The sequence below is a fragment of the Temnothorax americanus genome, unplaced genomic scaffold, assembly GCF_048541705.1.
Source record: "Temnothorax americanus isolate GAGA-0224 unplaced genomic scaffold, ASM4854170v1 Scaffold98, whole genome shotgun sequence".
In the NCBI taxonomy this organism is placed as follows: Eukaryota; Metazoa; Arthropoda; class Insecta; order Hymenoptera; family Formicidae; genus Temnothorax; species Temnothorax americanus.
In genome coordinates, this window is record NW_027509821.1 from 49,724 (window position 1) to 68,426 (window position 18,703).

At 34.9% G+C, this 18,703-nt stretch overlaps 1 protein-coding gene and 1 long non-coding RNA gene across 4 annotated transcripts; one reads left to right on the forward strand and one right to left on the reverse strand.

Moving 5' to 3' along the window:
* Positions 1 to 8,354: 8,354 nt before the first annotated feature.
* Nd-23 (NADH dehydrogenase (ubiquinone) 23 kDa subunit) lies at positions 8,355 to 12,313 on the reverse strand. Of its 2 annotated transcripts, XM_077426217.1 has the most exons (5): positions 12,105 to 12,313; positions 11,047 to 11,302; positions 10,510 to 10,702; positions 10,237 to 10,411; positions 8,355 to 9,545 (listed from the first exon to the last, which is right to left on the reverse strand). In XM_077426217.1, the coding sequence occupies exons 1-4, from the start codon at positions 12,142 to 12,144 to the stop codon at positions 10,280 to 10,282; spliced, it is 621 nt and encodes a 206-aa protein (XP_077282343.1). In that variant the 5' UTR covers positions 12,145 to 12,313; the 3' UTR covers positions 8,355 to 9,545; positions 10,237 to 10,279. The 2 variants fall into 2 exon arrangements, with proteins under 2 accessions (XP_077282343.1, XP_077282341.1); XM_077426215.1 differs by lacking the exon at positions 8,355 to 9,545 and having other exon boundaries at positions 10,142 to 10,411.
* A 327-nt stretch (positions 12,314 to 12,640) lies between these two features.
* LOC143908520 (uncharacterized) lies at positions 12,641 to 17,253 on the forward strand. 2 transcript variants are annotated; one of them, XR_013260170.1, is made up of 6 exons: positions 12,641 to 13,107; positions 15,641 to 15,658; positions 15,802 to 15,838; positions 15,936 to 16,123; positions 16,387 to 16,573; positions 16,803 to 17,253. It is a non-coding gene; the product is annotated as an uncharacterized LOC143908520 (long non-coding RNA). The 2 variants fall into 2 exon arrangements; XR_013260171.1 differs by having other exon boundaries at positions 12,769 to 13,107; positions 15,641 to 15,838.
* Positions 17,254 to 18,703: the final 1,450 nt, after the last annotated feature.

The window sequence follows — 18,703 nt, forward strand, 5'->3', positions numbered from 1 at the left end:
AAGGAAATCCACCAATCAGAGTCGACTATTCCCCTCTTTAAAAGGGAAGAAGAGGGGAATAGTCGACTCTGATTAGTGGATTTCCTTACGATTTACGTCTTACGTCTTCCATCGATTCGTGTGTCCAGGCCTTAAGGTCTATCCAGACAAACTTGCATAGGTGCATAACCATATGCATAAAGAAACGGATTGGTCTATTTCCTTATGCACATGCATATGGACCAATCAATTCTCTTATGCTTATGTTTATGCGCTATGCAAGTTTGTCTGGATTGACCTTTAAGGATGTAAAACATAAACGTAAGAAAATCGACCAATCATAATCAAGTATTGTGCTGTCCGTAACCGCAAGTAAATATGTTATAAATGTCCATTTCTATCAACGTAGGTTAATTTTAGAGCCAATTTCACCAACCACGGTTAGCTTAACCGACGGTTAAAGTTATATAGCGGTATTGACCAATAGTATTGGTCAATACTGCTAACTTTAACCGTCGGTTAAGCTAAAGCTGTGATCAGACTACGGATTGGGATTGAGATTGAATTGAAATTTAATCAATTAGAATAAAGAAAACTAACTTCAAGTTTAGTGAACTTTGCTCTAATTGGTCAAATTTCAATCCAATCTCAATCCCAATCCGTAGTCTGGGGGTCGATTCTGTGTTTTGAGACGAGGTGAAAATTACAAAAGTGAACAGATTTACTAGATTTCGACAAATGAAATTGTAGATTCTCTAGTAAATTTCCTCACTTTTGTAATTTTTACCTCGTCCCAAGATGGCAATTTCACCAACCACGGTTAGCTTAACCGACGGTTAAAGTTAGCAAGATTGACCAATAGAAATGAATCCACCCTGCTTTCTATTGGTCAATCCTGCTAACTTTAACCGTCGGTTAAGCTAACCGTGGTTGGTGAAATTGAAAGTTAAAATCTACATTGATAGAAATGGGAAAAAAGCATGTTCATGATGTTATTATGCCCGGTGTCCACGATGCAAGAACTTGGTCCAAGTTTTGGTTTAAGCCAATCAACTTGCAGCTCTTACAGAAAAGCAGCAGTTTCATTGGCTTAAACCAAATTCTCGGACTAAGGAAAAGTTACTAAAACCAGCGGCACACGGAGCATGTCAGGTATGTACGTGTTCATGGTGTCGCTCGTCGCTTATATTGACCTAGTTTACATCGTCGAAACGTTGGTATGCGTATTAAATTTGGTGCGCATAAAAGCTTTAGTACGGGCGCGTTTACATCGGATGTACTAAGCATGTATGTACTAAGGGAAAAAAATAATACGAATTTAATTCATGTTGATTGCCTCCTACTGGTGGTATTGAGAATAGCAAATTAAGTTTATTTCGTAAGTGATGTAGCATTTAGTTGAATGAAAACAAGAAAATATGAATAATAATAGTGTGTCGAAGTGTATGGCCAGGTTTTTTATGTTTCAAAATTTACAATATACTCGAAGAAGACGCATGATGCTAATAATAAGAGCAAAACGGCGAGCCTTATTACAACGTCTACTAAGGTTATGTTTGGAACAAAAATTTAATTTAATTTTTATGTGGAAAGTAATAATAAACAATCCGATACCTTCACAACTAATTACACCCATCTCCACACACACTGCAAAGAATGTTACGAAAATATATTTTTAATTTATCTATAAAATAGAATGTCTGTATGTATGTCTGTTCTTTATACACTCTTAAACTATTCGACCAAATTTTTACCAAAAGTATATAAAATAGGGGTAGAATTTTCCGAGGAGTGCTATAGAGTGTATAGTTTTTCGTTACCGATCTTTTTGGGAATTGGTATTCGTACTGATAAAGGAATTTTTTTCGATTAAGGATATTGAAAAACAAATAAAGTCGTTTGAAGAAAAACGACTCCCGGGCGAAGCCCGGGTAACCAGTTAGTAGTTTATAAAATTATTGATTATAATTTTTATTTTTATTTAAATTTTAATTAATATCTAATATTTTTAATTTTAATTTGTAAAATTAATTTTGGTAATTATTTACAAAAAGACCCCACCTGCCGATGACCTTGATCTTGACATATGTTGTCAAGGTCACCCTCCTGAGTGACCTTCAGAAGTTTTTAGCCGGCGGTCGCTATTCGATAAAAAGTTATTAACAAAAAAAGTTTGGAAAATATAACAGCTATTTTGAGTATTGAAAGGCATAAACGACTAATATTACGCTTTTTTTAAAGCAGAGAATACTTTATTTTGCGAGAAAGTCGCTGCTTTACCAAAACACAACATTTAAAGCAGTAAATTGTTGATAAATTGAGGTCTTTTTGTTAAAGCAGAAAATGCTTTATTTTGCAAAAAAATCGCTGCTTTACCAAAACACAACATTTAAAGCAGTAAATCGTACCTATGTAGATTAGTGACGCGCTTTAAAAGTATTTAAGTGTTTAAAGCGCGTCAACTAACCTATATATGCACCTATATATGCTATATTTTCCAAACTTTTTTTGTTAATAACTTTTTAATAAATAGCGAGCGACGGCTAAAACCTTCTGAAGGTCACTCGGGGTCATGACCTTGACAACATATATCAAGGTCATTGAAATCGGTGCGATCGCCAAACTTTTTTTTGTTAATAACTTTTTAATAAAAAGCGACCGCCGGCTAAAAACTTCTGAAGGTCACTCAGAAGGGTGACCTTGACAAATATGTCAAGGTCAAGGTCATTGGCGAGTAGGGTCTTTTTGTAAATAATTACCTTAATTTTTATTTTATTATTAATTTCTTAAATTTTAATTTATTAATTTAATCAAGAAATATATATATTTTTCATATATCGATTGATATCTTTTGAGAGGTCGTATCTTACACAATTCGAGATCGATTTTACACAATTTTCGGTTTTTCTGCTTAAACGCTCAGTCAGGCAACCTCGAAGCTAAGTGTCTACATCCTATCTTGAAATAGATTACCAAAAATAAATTATAGTTGTCGAAATTTTCTCGTATTTTCTCGTATTTGTAGATACGACTTTGCACTTCAAAATTATAATTAAATGAACAAGATACAACATATTTATTTTTAAATAAATGTTATTTAAAATGAACAAGATACGACATATTTATTTTTAAATAAATGTTATTTAAAAATAAATATGTCGTATCTTGTTCATTTGATTACAATTTTGAAATGCGTCGTATCTATAAAAATTGCGTTTTTGCGTTTGTTTCCCACAAATAATATCAAATTAAACAATAAAGCTGTATTTTAATTGCAAATCATTATACTTTTGAACAGTAAAGCAAACTATTTTGTGTGTTGCTTATCAACAAAACAAAAATTTACGAATCCTGTACAGTGACAGTTTTTGAGATACGATCTCCCAAAAGATATCAGTCGATATACGATAGAAACAATAAAAAATATGAACAAGAAAAGATTTTGTCATCGTTGAAATGGAATTCGAACTTGTGAAGATCTATAAACGACAAAACATTTATGTTATTGAGTTATTGGTTATTTTTACTGCCCAATCTATTATTGTAAGTATATGCAAAAGTTAAGTAAAAAAGCAAAACAAATGTAATTCGTTAAACATATTTTAATGTACGTTGCTTTTTAGTATTATATTAAGTGTTATTTGCAATTGGGAACAAAGTTCTTTGGAAGTTTTAAACATTATCGCAGGTGATGACCATTACATGATTTATCGGAAAGATGACCCAAGCAGCAAAATAGGGCGAAATTACGTTTATTCTTTCTTACGTTTCTGATAGGTTTAAAAGTCTGTTCGACCAAGCCCAACTTACGTCGAATCGACGTCGAAAGAAGGTAAGTGGGGAATAAAGTTGAAGTAATTTTACGGTTGAAATTAGGTAATGCAAGGCATTTTGCCTTATAAGTCATAGTCTGATTCGGTGAAATGGACCTATCAGAAGGTCGAATATCGGTAATATTTTGGTAATTTTGACCAATTTGTGCCCTCTCTTCGACCTAACTTTTGTCTTTGAGACATCTAGTAGATGGCAGCGCTGCACATCACGAAAAAATATATATTCCATATTAGTTCTACCAAGACGGGTCTATGCTACAGTCATAGCATATGGTTCAAACCAGCCATGAAAACTCGGAGTAAAATATTAATAGAGTCCACCACTACGTCGGTTTTGAAACTGAATATCGTGTGACATGTAACAGAAATATAAGTGCGAAAGAAAATTTTCTGTACAGAATTTTATTTTACTTCGTCAAAAGCAACGCGATGTCAAAAATAAATAATTTAAGCAATTATTAATTAATCGTTAATTATTTAACAATAATATTTTTTGCATTTAGCACAATAAAAATATTTTAATCTTGCACCTAACGTGAAAAGTATCGCAAAATAGATTTTTTTTCAATTCTTAGTTACTCTGAGAGATATAATATAATTTATTTTATAATGCCTATAATTTTAGAAAGCGTTTTGATGTATCATGGCAGACATACTGGTTCTCATAATAATGGCTGATTTAACGTTTTCGTCTGAATTTCGACCTGTAAGTCGAATTTCCCTACTGTGAAAACCAAATACTAAATTTTGAGGGCAGATTTCCTTAATTAGGGCATTTTTACTTCAAAGTCGTTGACTTTAAAATCGTCTTGTCGATCAATAAGGCATTTTGACTAATAATTCTGATTTCCCTATTTATAAGTTAAATTGACTTCAAAGATCGACTTCGAGATACGGCGTGCTTCGAGATCTGTGGATCGATATATCGAGAAATGCCGGTCGGCTGTGCCGCGAACGTAAACATTGATCATGAGTTCACCGTGTGACGCGGTCGAGTGCGAACGTGTTTTGTTCTGTAACGACTCTTTCTCGCAAATTCGCTGTTGCTCGCGCGAATCGTCTCGATTATTCTATTTATTACAGTATAGAGAGTTTCTTCTGTACTTCGTAACTTCTTGAAAAATCTCATCCCCCCGGGTGACGAGCGCCGAATTAATTCCCGTGTGTTTGCGTTTCCTAGCATAACGATCGCAAGCCTTGTACAATGAGAAAAATACAGTAGGAAGATATTAGTGTGTGTCGGGCGTTAACCTCGATTTATTCATTTATCGATGAGGAACAATTTTATTTTCTTCGATAATGCTTCTTACAAAAGGTCTTACAAAATGGATAATTATTTATCAGCAAACAGGAATCGATACGTGCAATAATTATAGATAGGTTATGGTAACTTTCAATAATTTAAGGTCCAAGACCAATAACTAACTCTCAAGGCAATTTTGCTGGGCATTTCGACCTAAACTCGGACCAATTTCCCTTATAGGTCATTTTCCGTGGTAATCTCAACTTTGTAGTTAACTCGTAGTACGGCCGCCAGGTTTATTTCGCGCCTAAAATATTCCCTATTAGTCAAGTCAAACACACAAGACTTATATATGGTAAAAATTAGGTAATCCTGACCAATTAAGTCATATCGCCTACGAAATTGAAATTAGGTAATACAACCAGGTCACATTTCCTTCAAATGGGGGTCTAATTTTGACTTATAAGTTGAATCGACTTTGAAGGCATACCTTTGATCAAAATTTAGTCATTTACAACCTATTGTATAACTTTAAAGTCATTAAACTTTGAAGGCATTTTGTAGGTTTGAACTACGTAATTTTCAACCTGTACTTAAGACTTCAAACGCTATTTGATTTTTAAGACATTTTTTATGTCGAAAGTTGGTAATTCTTCACTTAATTAGGGCAATCTGATTTTGGTTTGGTTAAGATGCCCTGCTTTGCTGCTTGGGGAGTATAGGAAAATTTTTTAATTTTAAAATGTTTATTGTTATTTTATAATAAAACATTACATTTACATTCTCTCACTTTATGAGATTTTACATTATTTTATATCACGTTTCACTTTATTGATAATTGGATTTGCTACAAAGAACCCTGTCTATTTTAGAATCCTCGCGTCTAACAACGAGACTTTGCTAAAATAAAAAATTATTGTTAGAGGATCAGAATATTTTACAGACATAATCCTCTAAGTCGACATTGTTTAGAGATGATATATACACTCTCTGAAACATTAGAAAAATATATATATAGCATTCTTTCATCGATTTCTCGGCATCTAGGGACATTTCTCCGTGGTGATAGGCATTTGTTAAAATGCGTTCATATGCTTTGCATGAATCTGAATTTAAAAAAAAAAATCAAAAATTAAAAATTTAGGATCATTTTGAAGAAAAAGTTAAAGGTATCGTTTTTTTCAAAATGGTCCTGAATTTTTAATTTTTGATTTTTTTTTTAAATTCAGATTCATGCAAAGCATATGAACGCATTTTAACAAAAAAACTTTGGTTATTTATTTCAGTTAATTAGAGCACCTGAGCGCGTTGCACGACGTAAATCCGAGGAGCCAACTTCAAGCAGCTGCAGCGCCGCCATTTTGATTCGACATAACAAAAATTTTATAATATACCTTAAATCATGAATATTATGATGTACTTTGTTCCGATTTAATAAATCTTTCCATCTGTTTAAAAAAAAATTCGGGAAAAAACGGCCATTTACTTGACCCTCCCCCCTTAAATGCTCTAAAATAACGATAAAATATTGACAGATTATAACACTTATTTAAATATACCACTATATATTGAACACAGTACCGTCGCGGTCGACACAAACACTTAAAAAACTTGCTGCATGAATGTATTCGTTACTAAAATGATCGAAAACATATATTATTAAAATATTCCCAAATCTGAGTTTATTGCTAACTGTAAAAAACAATTACGATAATTAACTTAGACCAGCCATTGGCGCTGAATACTATAAGTTCCGTCACCTGATCGTCTACGAATTAGTTACTCGCATGATTAGTATTAAAATAATTCTCAGACATTGTATTTTAAAAGAATATCACGATTTGAATTTAGTGCTAGCTGCATAGCGTTGAAATTAATTAATTAATCAATGAAGCGCGCGCACATGCAGCGCTCTGTAATTCGTTACAAAATCGTCAAAAAATTAAATGCTCGCGTGATTATGGTGCCAAAATAATCCTAAGAGATTGTACTACACAAGTGTGTCTTTACTCATAAAAAAGCCGTGTAAGAGATTTTATTTTAACGCTGCGCACGCGCTTCATAAGTTAATAAATTAATTTTAACGCTATGCAGCTAGCACTAAATTCAAATCGTGATATTTTCTTAAAGTACAATGCCTCAGGATTATTTTGGGACCAAAAACACGCAAGCAGCTAATTCTTTGACGATGCAGTAACGAACTTTAGAGCGCGGTGCGCGCGCTTCGCGGATAAACTATAATTAATTTCAACGCTAGGCAACGTCAAAGAATTAAGGCCATTGCACGTAACAAAGTTTTAGTTATAATTGTAAAGTCGTAAGAAAATAGACCAATCACACTCGATTAGGTATTCTTCGAGCTCAAAGAGAATAATCGACTGTGATTGGCCTATTTTCTTACGGCCCTACGATTATAATTAAAATTTTATTACGTGCAATGGCCTTTAGGTGCTCGCGTGATTATGATCCCAAATAATCCTGAGACATTGTACTTTAAGAAAATATCACGATCCTAAATTTAGTGCTAGCTGCATCGCAGAATAATAAATTTCTTTCGGCAGTATATAGAATAACAATTAAAGTAATTTAAATCGACCTGACTGGCAATATAACGTCTTTCCGATATCAATATTGAAAAACTGTGAGCCAACTTTTGGTTTATCGGATTCACACAGCACTTTTTTCAGATCAATATCGAGACATCATTAATTTTGACCATGGTTTTGGTCAGTTGATGTAATTTCTAAATTAAATTAGCTAGCTGCATCGCGTTGAAATTAATTAATTAACTCATGGAGCACGCGCGCAGCGCTCTGCTGTGATTCGTTATAGAATCGTCAAAAAATTAGGTGCTTTGCGTGTTTTTGGTCCCAAAATAATCCTGAGGCATTTGTACTTTAAGAAAATATCACGATCCGAATTTAGTGCTAGCTGCATAGCGTTGAAATTAATTTATTAATTTATTAATTTTTTGACACGCAATATGATTAAGGCCGTTTGCTTCACAGCCTTCTAACACAATTTTTCTCGTCAATAAACGAATAATTATTTTTAAAGTTTTAATTGTTAACAACTATCTAATTAAATTTATAGTTTGATCACGCATACATTTCGACTATTTGTTAATCGGTTTTTTGGGCTTTCAACTTGATGTTTCGTGCTTTACAGAGACTTTTTCACTCAATCAAATAAATCTCTCTAATTAACTGTAATACATCATAATAATCCCGTTACATAAAAAATCCGTCGAGAAATGAAATAAATTAAAAGGAAGTTTAACATCATAAGATTAACATTAATTAATAATTATAGCATTTTTATTATGGAATTTATCCTTTCTATTGATTTAAATCATAGCGGTCGTTTTTATACTTTCTTAATATTAATAATTTTAGTATACAAATTACATGGAGTTATTAAGAATAAGCCACGTCCCAGTTATTTTGACGGAATATTAAACTATAATATTTAGAATCCTGTTGTTCGGTTATTGGCTTTTATTTTATCTAAGACATACGAGCTTTATCTACTTATATATTTTTTAATTTATACATATTAAAATTATTGCAACATTAAAAAAACAATTTTTTTACATTATCTCATGACGAAAGAGACCACCACCTTCTCGCGATTTCCGTTGAGCAACAATATGTACGTAATCTATTTGTAAAAGTGAAATACACAGAACTGTTACTACGTTTACGCGAGCGTTACTTCTGTAGTAACTTTTACGATATATCACTCGTTTACGCGTATCGTAAGTTACTACAAAATCCCGTTTACGCGAAGAAATTATCGTAAGTTACTACAGAAGTAACGCTCGCGTAAACGTAGTAATAGTAACTTGTGCCAATGTCAAATAATTAATGAAATAAAATTGCTTAAAGTTTCCGTGTGCGTAATCTATCGAGCCGGTAGAAGCAATTTTCTAATAGTAAACGTGAACGAGCGAGTAAGACGATCGGCTAGAATGCTGAAGGTCTCAAGTTCGAGTCCTGGTTTTTTCTAACTCTTTTTGCATTTTTATTTTTTTAGGCAAATGAGTTGTTATGTAATACATATAAACTAGGAAAATTATATTTGACAATCACATTAAAATTATTCGCATATTTTCTAAGAACTTTAAGAAAGTTAACGATTTGCTCATAAAAAAATAAGAAATTATTTTCAAATTACAAAATAAGTTTTTTTTATTATTATATAATAACAATAGTATTGTTTATTAATCCTCGGTCTCGGCTTCATATACATATATATATATATATATATATATATATATATATATAATCAATAAGTATCACAAGTAAATTAATAAGTACGACAAGACCTATATATGCGCGCGCGCGCGCGCGAGCGCGAGCGCCGAGCAAAGAAGCCTCTAGCACGATTCTCGCCGGCTCGCGGCTGACCGAGCATCGAGCATCTGACATAGCTGCGCTGAAATCTGGCATCACTGCAAATTTAGTCCGGATTCGCACCAGGGGCAAAGTCTGTAAGTAAAATCGGGTATATTTAGTCCGGACTCGCACCAAGGGCAAAGTCTGTAATGTGATTTAGCCCGGACTCAAACCTAGGGGCAAAGTCTGTCGGTAAGGGGCAAAGTGTGTTGGTAATCAAGGCACGGAAGTGCTGGTCTCGACTTTTGAGGGGCCATTGGCCATCTGTCTATTAATCTGTGATAATACGTAGAAAAAATAAAACTGTGTATACTTAGAGTTAATATCAAGAGACACGGTAGTGTTTCGCGCGGAGCGAGATGCACCGTGACTCATTTACGCGAACGCACGAGATGCGAGTACCCGAGATTTTGAAATCTCTTCATATAACAGGAATATTCCTCTATTTATACAGTCTAATATTTATTCTTATTCCTAATATGTGCTGTTATATACAGGATTTTAACTTCCAAAACCAGTGGAGAGACTCATAATAAATCTTCCAGATCTAGATTGACGTTAGGGAGGTTCAGTTTCATTCATCCTTTGAATACTCTATTATCTTAATTAAGTATCCTTTATTATAAAATAAATATTACTATTAAAATGTGTTAAAAAAATAATTATATAATATTAAAAAAGTATCCACATTTAACTATACATCCTTTTATTTAATCTATTTAAATATTTCATATATTATATACATATGTAGCGGTAGGAATCTTTAATATTCACTTCCTCATACCTTTTTACTTGATCATTAATTGCGACTACATTACACACAATGCTTAACGATACAAATGATCAGCATGGATATTACTAGCAATTTCAGATTCCCATTTATCTCCATTATTTAAAAGCTTTTCCTTGTTGTACAGCATCTCCTCGTGAGTTTCAGTTGAAAATTCAAAGTTGGGACCCTGCACGTGTAAAACAATTCATTTTTAATTTTATAAAATTCCCTTCTTGTGTGTCATTCTTCTATCATTTTAACTCTTTATTAACAATAAAATAATACCTCAACAATAGCATCTACCGGACAAGCCTCTTGGCAAAAACCGCAATAAATACATTTAGACATATCAATGTCATATCTTGTAGTCCGTCGAGATCCGTCTGCCCTTTCCTCCGCCTCGATTGTAATAGCTTGCGCAGGACATATCGCCTCACATAATTTACAAGCGATACATCTCTCTTCTCCAGAAGGATACCTGAAACATCCCGCAAAAATCTAATTTATTATATTTCTTTCTTTTCTTCATGTTGTAACGTTAACGCTTGTATCAAAATGTCTTAAAAATTTTGAAATATAAGCTATAATAAATTATATACCATCTTATTAATTATTATGAAAAATATATATTAAGATATTAACACACATTAAAATATCAATTTATCAAATTAATATCAAAATATATGTATCATATATATAATATAATATATATAAAATAATGATACATAAAATATATCATTAACAAAATTACTTACAGTTTTGGCTTACACATACATATATATATATATATATATATATACACACACGCACACACACACATACCTTCTTAGTGCATGCTCTCCCCTAAACCTTGGACTTAGAGGCCCCTTTTCAAAAGGATAATTTATCGTCGCTGGCTCTCTAAACACCTGAGACAAAATGACTCCAAAGCCTCGAAAAATTTCAAGGAAAAACATATGCGTACTTGCAGCATCCATAATATTTGTCCAGTTTTCATCTTTTTCCTCATTTACATAGTAATATTTGCTTCGACTCAAGCATGTGCTTACTCCCTTTGGAACCTTAAAAAATCTTGGAGCTGAAACATTTATAATTATCAAAATTATTATTACAATTCACTAGGGGACATCAAGGAAGTTCTTTTTGTTACTAATCAAGCAATTTTATGAATCAGTAGTATAATTATATGTTAAAGGAAAAAATAAGGTAATAAAAATAGCAGGTAAGGAAGAGTTGTACGTAAATTGTAATCATATATTGGTACATAACACAAGTAATCTTTAAATTTAATAAATAATATCAAAGAATGTCCTTTGTGTACGAGAATCAGCTAATACAACAGTTAAAGTAAAAGTGTAGCACTGCATCCTAATGCCGGGATTACGATGAATTTAACGTAACGGGACGCGACGGACGCGAAGTAACGTAACGTGAACTTAAGAAATTACGATCGCCGAGAATTTAAAGATAACCTTAACCTTAACCTTCTATTCATACCAAGCTGTCAAATCATTTCTGAAATGCACGCTGCTTCACGTTACGGCGATCGTAATTTCTTGTTCACGTTACGTTACTTCGCGTCCGTCACGTCCCGTTACGTTAAGGCTCAGTCACAATGAGAAAAATAAGGAATAAGATAAAGGAATAAGGAATAAAGGAATGTCGCATCTCACTTCAGTACACGTACATTAAAGTAAGATACAACATGCCTTATTCCTTATTCCTTTATATCTTATTCTATATTTTTCTCATTGTGACTGAGCCCTTAAATTCATCGTAATCCCGGCATAATACAGACAAGAGGAAAAAAAAGAGGGAACGGAAGGAGAAGAACACCATCAAGATCAGGTTTTGTTACAGAAATCATATGGATATCTTACCGAATTTCCCGGTTCGCACAAATATCTGTAAGGGGCCCATTATTATCACCCTCCAAATTTTTTAAAAGTCGACAAGCTTGACCATTCACGCTAGCTCGTCAATGTGTTCTCTTTGAGGATACCTGTTAGCGAATATTAACAAAATCAACTAATAAACTACGCACGCTAGCGCGGAACCGTACCATCGCATGCCCATGATGTAACTCTACAGATGTCGCCAGATGTCGCGTGTTCACGATGCACGGAAAGGCATAACCAATCACAGCACGTTGGCAAAAAGGAATTGGATCCGTATGAATCTAGGGTAATTATTCAGTTTACACCCATCACCACCGATTGATGAACTTTATGCTGCGTTCCCACTATACGCGTCGCGCGTCGCGTCACGACGCCGCGTCATGAGTTATCCAATCAAAACGTTTTATTTTATGACGTCATTTCCGACGCAAGATCTTGTCGGAAATGACGTCGTAAAATGAAACGTTTTGATTGGATAACTGTTGACGCGGCGTCGTGACGCGACGCGCGACTAGGCTCAATCGACCTCATAGAAGTTAGCCGGACAATTTCGACTTACGACATTTTTTTTTACGAATCGATTGTTAGTCGTTTGTTATTGATTGGTAGACTAATTAGAACGTTTGTTAGTTAATAGTTTTTACGTAATCACAAAAATAATTTTTAGTGTTAATTTAGCCGGTAAATATAGAATTCTTTACAATTTTCGATTCAAACCGTGGTCAATCGATGCGGAATCGTTTGTTAGTTCCGAATATACTAAGTAAAACGTTTGTTAGATCACGGTTTCGCTAAAAAAAAAAGCGAAAAACTGTATATCGTTTAGCTGCCGGAGAATGGGGGTGAGACGTAGAATATGTGGTGGTTTCGGAACGCATTACGTTATAGTTTATCAACACGGGAAACGTGCTTAACCTATTTTCAATTTATTTGTCAGATTTGTTTATGCCTAATACCTGGCTACATTTCACGTGCAAAAATATAAGTAAGTGTAAAATGCAAATTTAATTCTGAACTTAGTAAAAAGTATCCTTGCAATATGAAAGAGATATAGATTGCAAAAGTAGAGAGGTAACCTACTAAAGTTGTATTTGAACAATTACATCAAATTACAGATTTATGAAATATAGAAATAAACTTATATTGTATGTACAAGTAGATATAAGTAATTTTGTCATCGTACGTGTTTGCACAAGCTCGCACACAAGCCTGAACTCTAGAATTAGATGAGGAAGGAACAAATAATAAGAATCCGTTTATTAAAAGAGAGATTGCGTTTAGTAATTTATGTAATTTGAAATGGCTAGATTGGGCAGAACTATACAAAGAATACCAACATTTGTTGCATAGGAGAAGGGAAACTGCCCGAAAACCTTCCCAGTATTCGTGAACCAATTATTACATCGGTAATATAAAATACTGTAGAAATACAATAAATGTATAAAACACATAAAAGAAACAAATCAATAGTTATTATAGAACAGTCCTTTCTTTAAATATGTATCATAATATACTTGGAGGTTTTACTGAGGTATTTCTTTATCATATAAAATCTTCATTGCAAGAAGAATTGTCATAGTAGGTTCTCGTATAATTTCTCTTGACGTAGTCAAGCTTAGAATTAGTTGTTCTTCTCTAAAGAAAGGATCGTTTGAAACATAAACATAAATCAATTAATACAAGAATATCACTTCAGATAGAATTTATATAATCCGGGAAATAATGCATCAATCTTTTATTTTAAATAACGAATTACTATCATCAGTCTATTCAGCGATGTTATTTGTAATGTTAATACTGATTGAGTATTACCAAATAAGTGTCTAAATCTAGGCAAAGCATTATACTATATCATGAGCGATTACTACAACATAAGCTATATACATGACATGAGCGACAACAGAAACGTATAAGCGCTAAGTTTCTCACAGAATTTACTAGACTAAATCTTGTACTAGACAGTCTTTGATTGACACATTAATTCACCTTAGGATGAACATAACATTCAATAAGTCAGAATTCGCAAAATATTTAGTAGAATAATTATCAAGTTATTGAGAAGTAACTTTTATAGTAACGCACGGAATTAGTCACTAGATAGTTTTATCACAACGTAGGAAACGATTAATATAATCCGCAATGAACGTATTCTCATTTCATATGTAATACAAAGAAAAGTACACATAGTTTGCAAATTAACGTAATGAACTATAAGAGATATTGTCTAATTAATGAGAAAGAAACAATCGCACAAAGAAGAATTAAAGTTTTTTACTTGTCATGAAAATGGTTGCAACCGAACGATTAATTATTTACTTTACTTTAAACTGAGCTCAGTGTTATACAATTGAATCGAAATGAATTGTGCACAAACCTGAAATAAGAAAGGATGTTTTCCTCTCAACACGAGAAACTGATTATATTTCCTCAGACGAACAAGGATAACTTTCCTCAGAATAACAAGGATAACTTTCCTCAGAATAACAAGGATAACTCTCAGATGAGCATAGGATCCTTTGATCAGGATTCCTAACGTGACGCTAGATGAACTTCTAACGTCTCTACTCGCTATTGTGAAATGATTGGTTACCTTGTGAGCAAAACAGATGAATAATTAGAGCTAGTCTTACAGAACACGCCACAGACAAATTTCCTCTTGATGTATAAGTAGCTGCTCGTATTCAGCTTGAACAGGATTCCTCGAACGTTTCAGAAAATGGCTGCCTTCCTCGAACCTTCCACGTGCCGGCATGGCTCGCCAGGATGTATCTCGCTGGCTTCCTCTCAGTGACGATCGCTGTTGTCCTTTTCCGATCCGTATATGTTTCACAATTATCTTATTTATCGCACACGAATAGGCCGATCTCAAATACTTTACGACTTAACTGCGAAAAGATGATGCAATTGTATGCGACTCGAATTTATGTATAACGCACGATGTATCACGCACGATGTCTGGGAGACTTCTTCTTCTTCTTCTTCTGTGATTGGCCTTCAAGCAGTACTGCTCCGAAAACGGCCAGGACGAACCACTTGTCGAATTTGAGCCGTGAGGCGTGTCTATTTTCAATTGCACTGACGCAAGTATGAGCCGTGAGGCGTGTCTTTTTTCAATTGCACTGACGCGAGTATGTGTAGTTGTGTGTGTATGTCCGCGGTGTCGGGAACTCGGGTTAATGCCGTGGGTTTGTTAGGCCCAAGGAACTGCGCGGATCACTTCCCCCTGCGGCCATGTCTGGGAGACGAATGCTCGCTCGGCCGGGCTGCGCGCCCCTCCTAAACTCCTAACATGCTCAAGCATGCGCGGTAAACACGTGCCTCGCTGCCTGGGACGCAACGTTGTCGGCGCCGCTCGCGCGCTTTTTCCATGAACTACGTAGAACGCGCGGCTTGACTTATCATATTACAATCGACACTGATGGCCGCAAAGAAGAATAACACAATCTCTCTCTCTCTTTTTCAACTTCAAACAGTACGGAAACTCGCAGTTTTTAAACTAACTATAAAATTGTTTGCAGATGCTTGATGTCATTAAGGCCGAGTTTCACAAGTGTCGGTTAACTTTTAATCTTAGATTAACTCACTCTTCGTCTCCTTCTAACGTCCCCCTTAGAAAGAGACGAAGAGTGAGTTAATCTAAGATTAAAAGTTAACCGACACTTGTGAAACTGGACCTAAGAGGTAGAAAAGCAGTGGAATACTTCATGCACTTCCAAGTAAGTTAGAAAAGCATTAGCGAAGCTACTTAATCTTGTACAAATCATATTAAAGTAGACATTAAAGAAATATAAATATATTTTGTCATTGTGTAAGGGTTGGAATCTGTCTGGGGACAAACGCAAAAAGAGAAGCCATAAGATGTCAAAGCGCTTAATCGAAACGAAACAGAGCATCAAGAACCTCGTCGTAGAGCGAGAAGCGGTGGCAGTCAAGCTGCATCATCTACGACCGGAATTTCTGAAGATGGCAGTTCAGGCCAACACGCTGATTATTATACAGAAGTAAGTTTCATTTTCAAGTTACAAATTTGATTTTGAACGTTTCAGAACTTTTATAATTTAATAACAGAAAGAGATAGTAGCAATAACTTGAAAAATATGTGTAACGCTAATTGACTATCGTGTTGTGAGGGCGTAATTTTCTTAACGTTGCCGCGCTATGAAAGGTTTAATTTACTGCATGATTTAATTTATCCGTATGATATTGCAGACCGAGGACTGCGAAAGTAAGAAAAGTTTATAAGAATTACATTTGTAATTTATAGGGCGTAAACATAGAAGAGGATACAGAGAGTAGTTCTGATTACATGGGTGAAACAAGTAACGATGAACACAGTGGGTGGTGGTAGCCAATCTGGAGCCAGTATGAAACCAGGCGATGATCTTGCTACAGATAGCACATTAAAACGGATTCTAGAGCAGGATTATGACCTAATGAGTATTAAGAACAAGGTAAGCTAGTAATTAAATTTTAGTTAATATACATATATATTACAGATATAAGCTATAAAGCGTTTGTGCCGGATACATTTTTCAACAACTAAAAACTATTCCTGCTGTTTGCATTTTATTTATTTTTCATATTAAAATTAAAATTATACAAGGATTGTAATTTATGTTAAAAACTAATCTTTCACTGAAAACAAATATCATACAAATATATCATTGATATTTATTTCAGCTTATACTTCCGGCGCAACCTACTGTGATAAATATTCCAGAATCTCTGGCACAGCATTTCACTACGACGCAGTTTACGAATATCCCAGAGAAACCTTAATTCTCATATCGCAGTTTACGAATATCTTAGAGAAACTCTCTGATTGTGTCGATTAATTGTCGAACGGAAAAAGGAAAATACAATATATAGCAATGTTTTTTTTACGTATCAGGATAAGCTGTGATTATATAAAAAAAGAAAGAAAAAAAATAACGGAAAACAGAACCGAGCAGGAACAGGACGCAACAGCTGTATTTCTAGAAAGTCTGATTTTGTAAATTATTCTACGAGGAAAACACTTGTGTATTATATATATATGCGATATACAATTTGATATGATATATGATCTATGACGTTTGTTTATTACTATGTAAAGTGACAGACTTCGAAATTAAACAATAATTACTGTTAATTGTGGCGTTTTGAATTTACTCTTTTTCTTTTCTTTTACCTAAAAAGGATCATGAGAAAGTGAGAAAATTCCAAACGCTGCGAGAGTGCAGACACAATAATGGACATCCGAATTTTACAAAACGTGAAAAAACATTCGTATTTTCTCATCTCTAAACTCCTCAGACCGTGTTAACATTTAAACAAAATAATTTACACGTCACTCAGAGCTAGCGCGATAAAAAAATAAGTTAACATTCTGTTACGTCCAACCCCGGGATTAAGATGTGAAAATCTGGAAAGCAAGGAAAAGGCTAGCCAGAGGGGTCGGGGGAAGGGAGGACGCAGCCAGGTACTTACAAATGTCGCTCGCAGGTACGCGCTCGGAGACGCGTGGCGCGAGCCGAACGCACTTTTATGACTCAGAAAGGGTCAACGTCTGTAAAGACCTTAGGACGCCTTTCATGAGCGGTGCGACCGTCGGTCCTTTTTCGAGTCAGAGAATTTAATCCCTTTAACTCAGGATCGGACCTCGTGCGATTTCGAGAGGTGGAGGAGTAGGGTTAGAGGTTTTTTAGTTATAAATCTCAATGCAGTTTGAAATTAACATTTAACGTAAGCTAAACATTTTATTACAATAATATATTCTATTACAATAATATAAGCTAGGTGAACAATAAATAAGAATTAAGCAGATAAACTGAATATAAGTGTGAATGTCGGATATGTGTGTAGCGTGTGTAGATTCTTCTCGGGTGGTACATAAGTGCGGGGAGGATTTTTAAGGGAAAACCTATTTGGGAATGGCCATTCTGCCCGCCATTATCACAATTATTTAAGAAATAAAGTTACATAAATTTAGCTAAATGTAAGAGTGCGTGTAGTGTGTGTTAAACTAAAATTAAGTCACAATTAAAACAAATATATGAGGTGTTTGCGGGGTGATACAAGAATTTATGAATGGAAAATAAGGATACCGCCATTGAAATAAAATTAAATTAGTTGTAGGGGTGCGGTGTGTGTATTAAAACAAATAATTAGTCAAGAGTAATCATCTCGGGAACGACTACTTCCTCGTGGTCGAGAGTCGAGGCGGTCGAGGAGGTCGGGGACGGACTTCGGGAAGAGGAGGGGGAATCGGGAGGTTCTAGGAAGCGGACTGGATCGGGGTTAACGGGGACCACGCGAGGCAAGACCACGCGAAACGGACCCACACGGCAAATAGGGCGATGTTCGACTAATGGGCGGGAGGGTAGGACGACTGGGCGATAGGGCTGAATGGTAGTGGGACAATCCTGGTTTGAACAGCCAGGTTCTTTCGTAGAAACTACTAGGGGCGGTGGGGTGGCGAGTCGCGGAGGACTGGCGTTGAGCCGCTCCCGGGGGAGTTCGACCTCCCGTCGCGCCCGCTTGTTCTGGCGATTTCGGTGTCGCCTAATTGTGCGGAGATTCGGTCCCAGGGCTTTCGGGTC

Coding starts and splice junctions, on each gene's coding strand:
- Nd-23 (XM_077426217.1), bottom strand. CDS start 12,144: ATGGGCCCCTTACAGATATTTGTGCGAACCGGGAAATTCG. Junction 11,303..12,104: donor TGTGCGAACCGGGAAATTCG/GTAAGATATCCA, acceptor TAAATGTTTCAG/CTCCAAGATTTTTTAAGGTT. Junction 10,703..11,046: donor GGAGAGCATGCACTAAGAAG/GTATGTGTGTGT, acceptor GGGATGTTTCAG/GTATCCTTCTGGAGAAGAGA.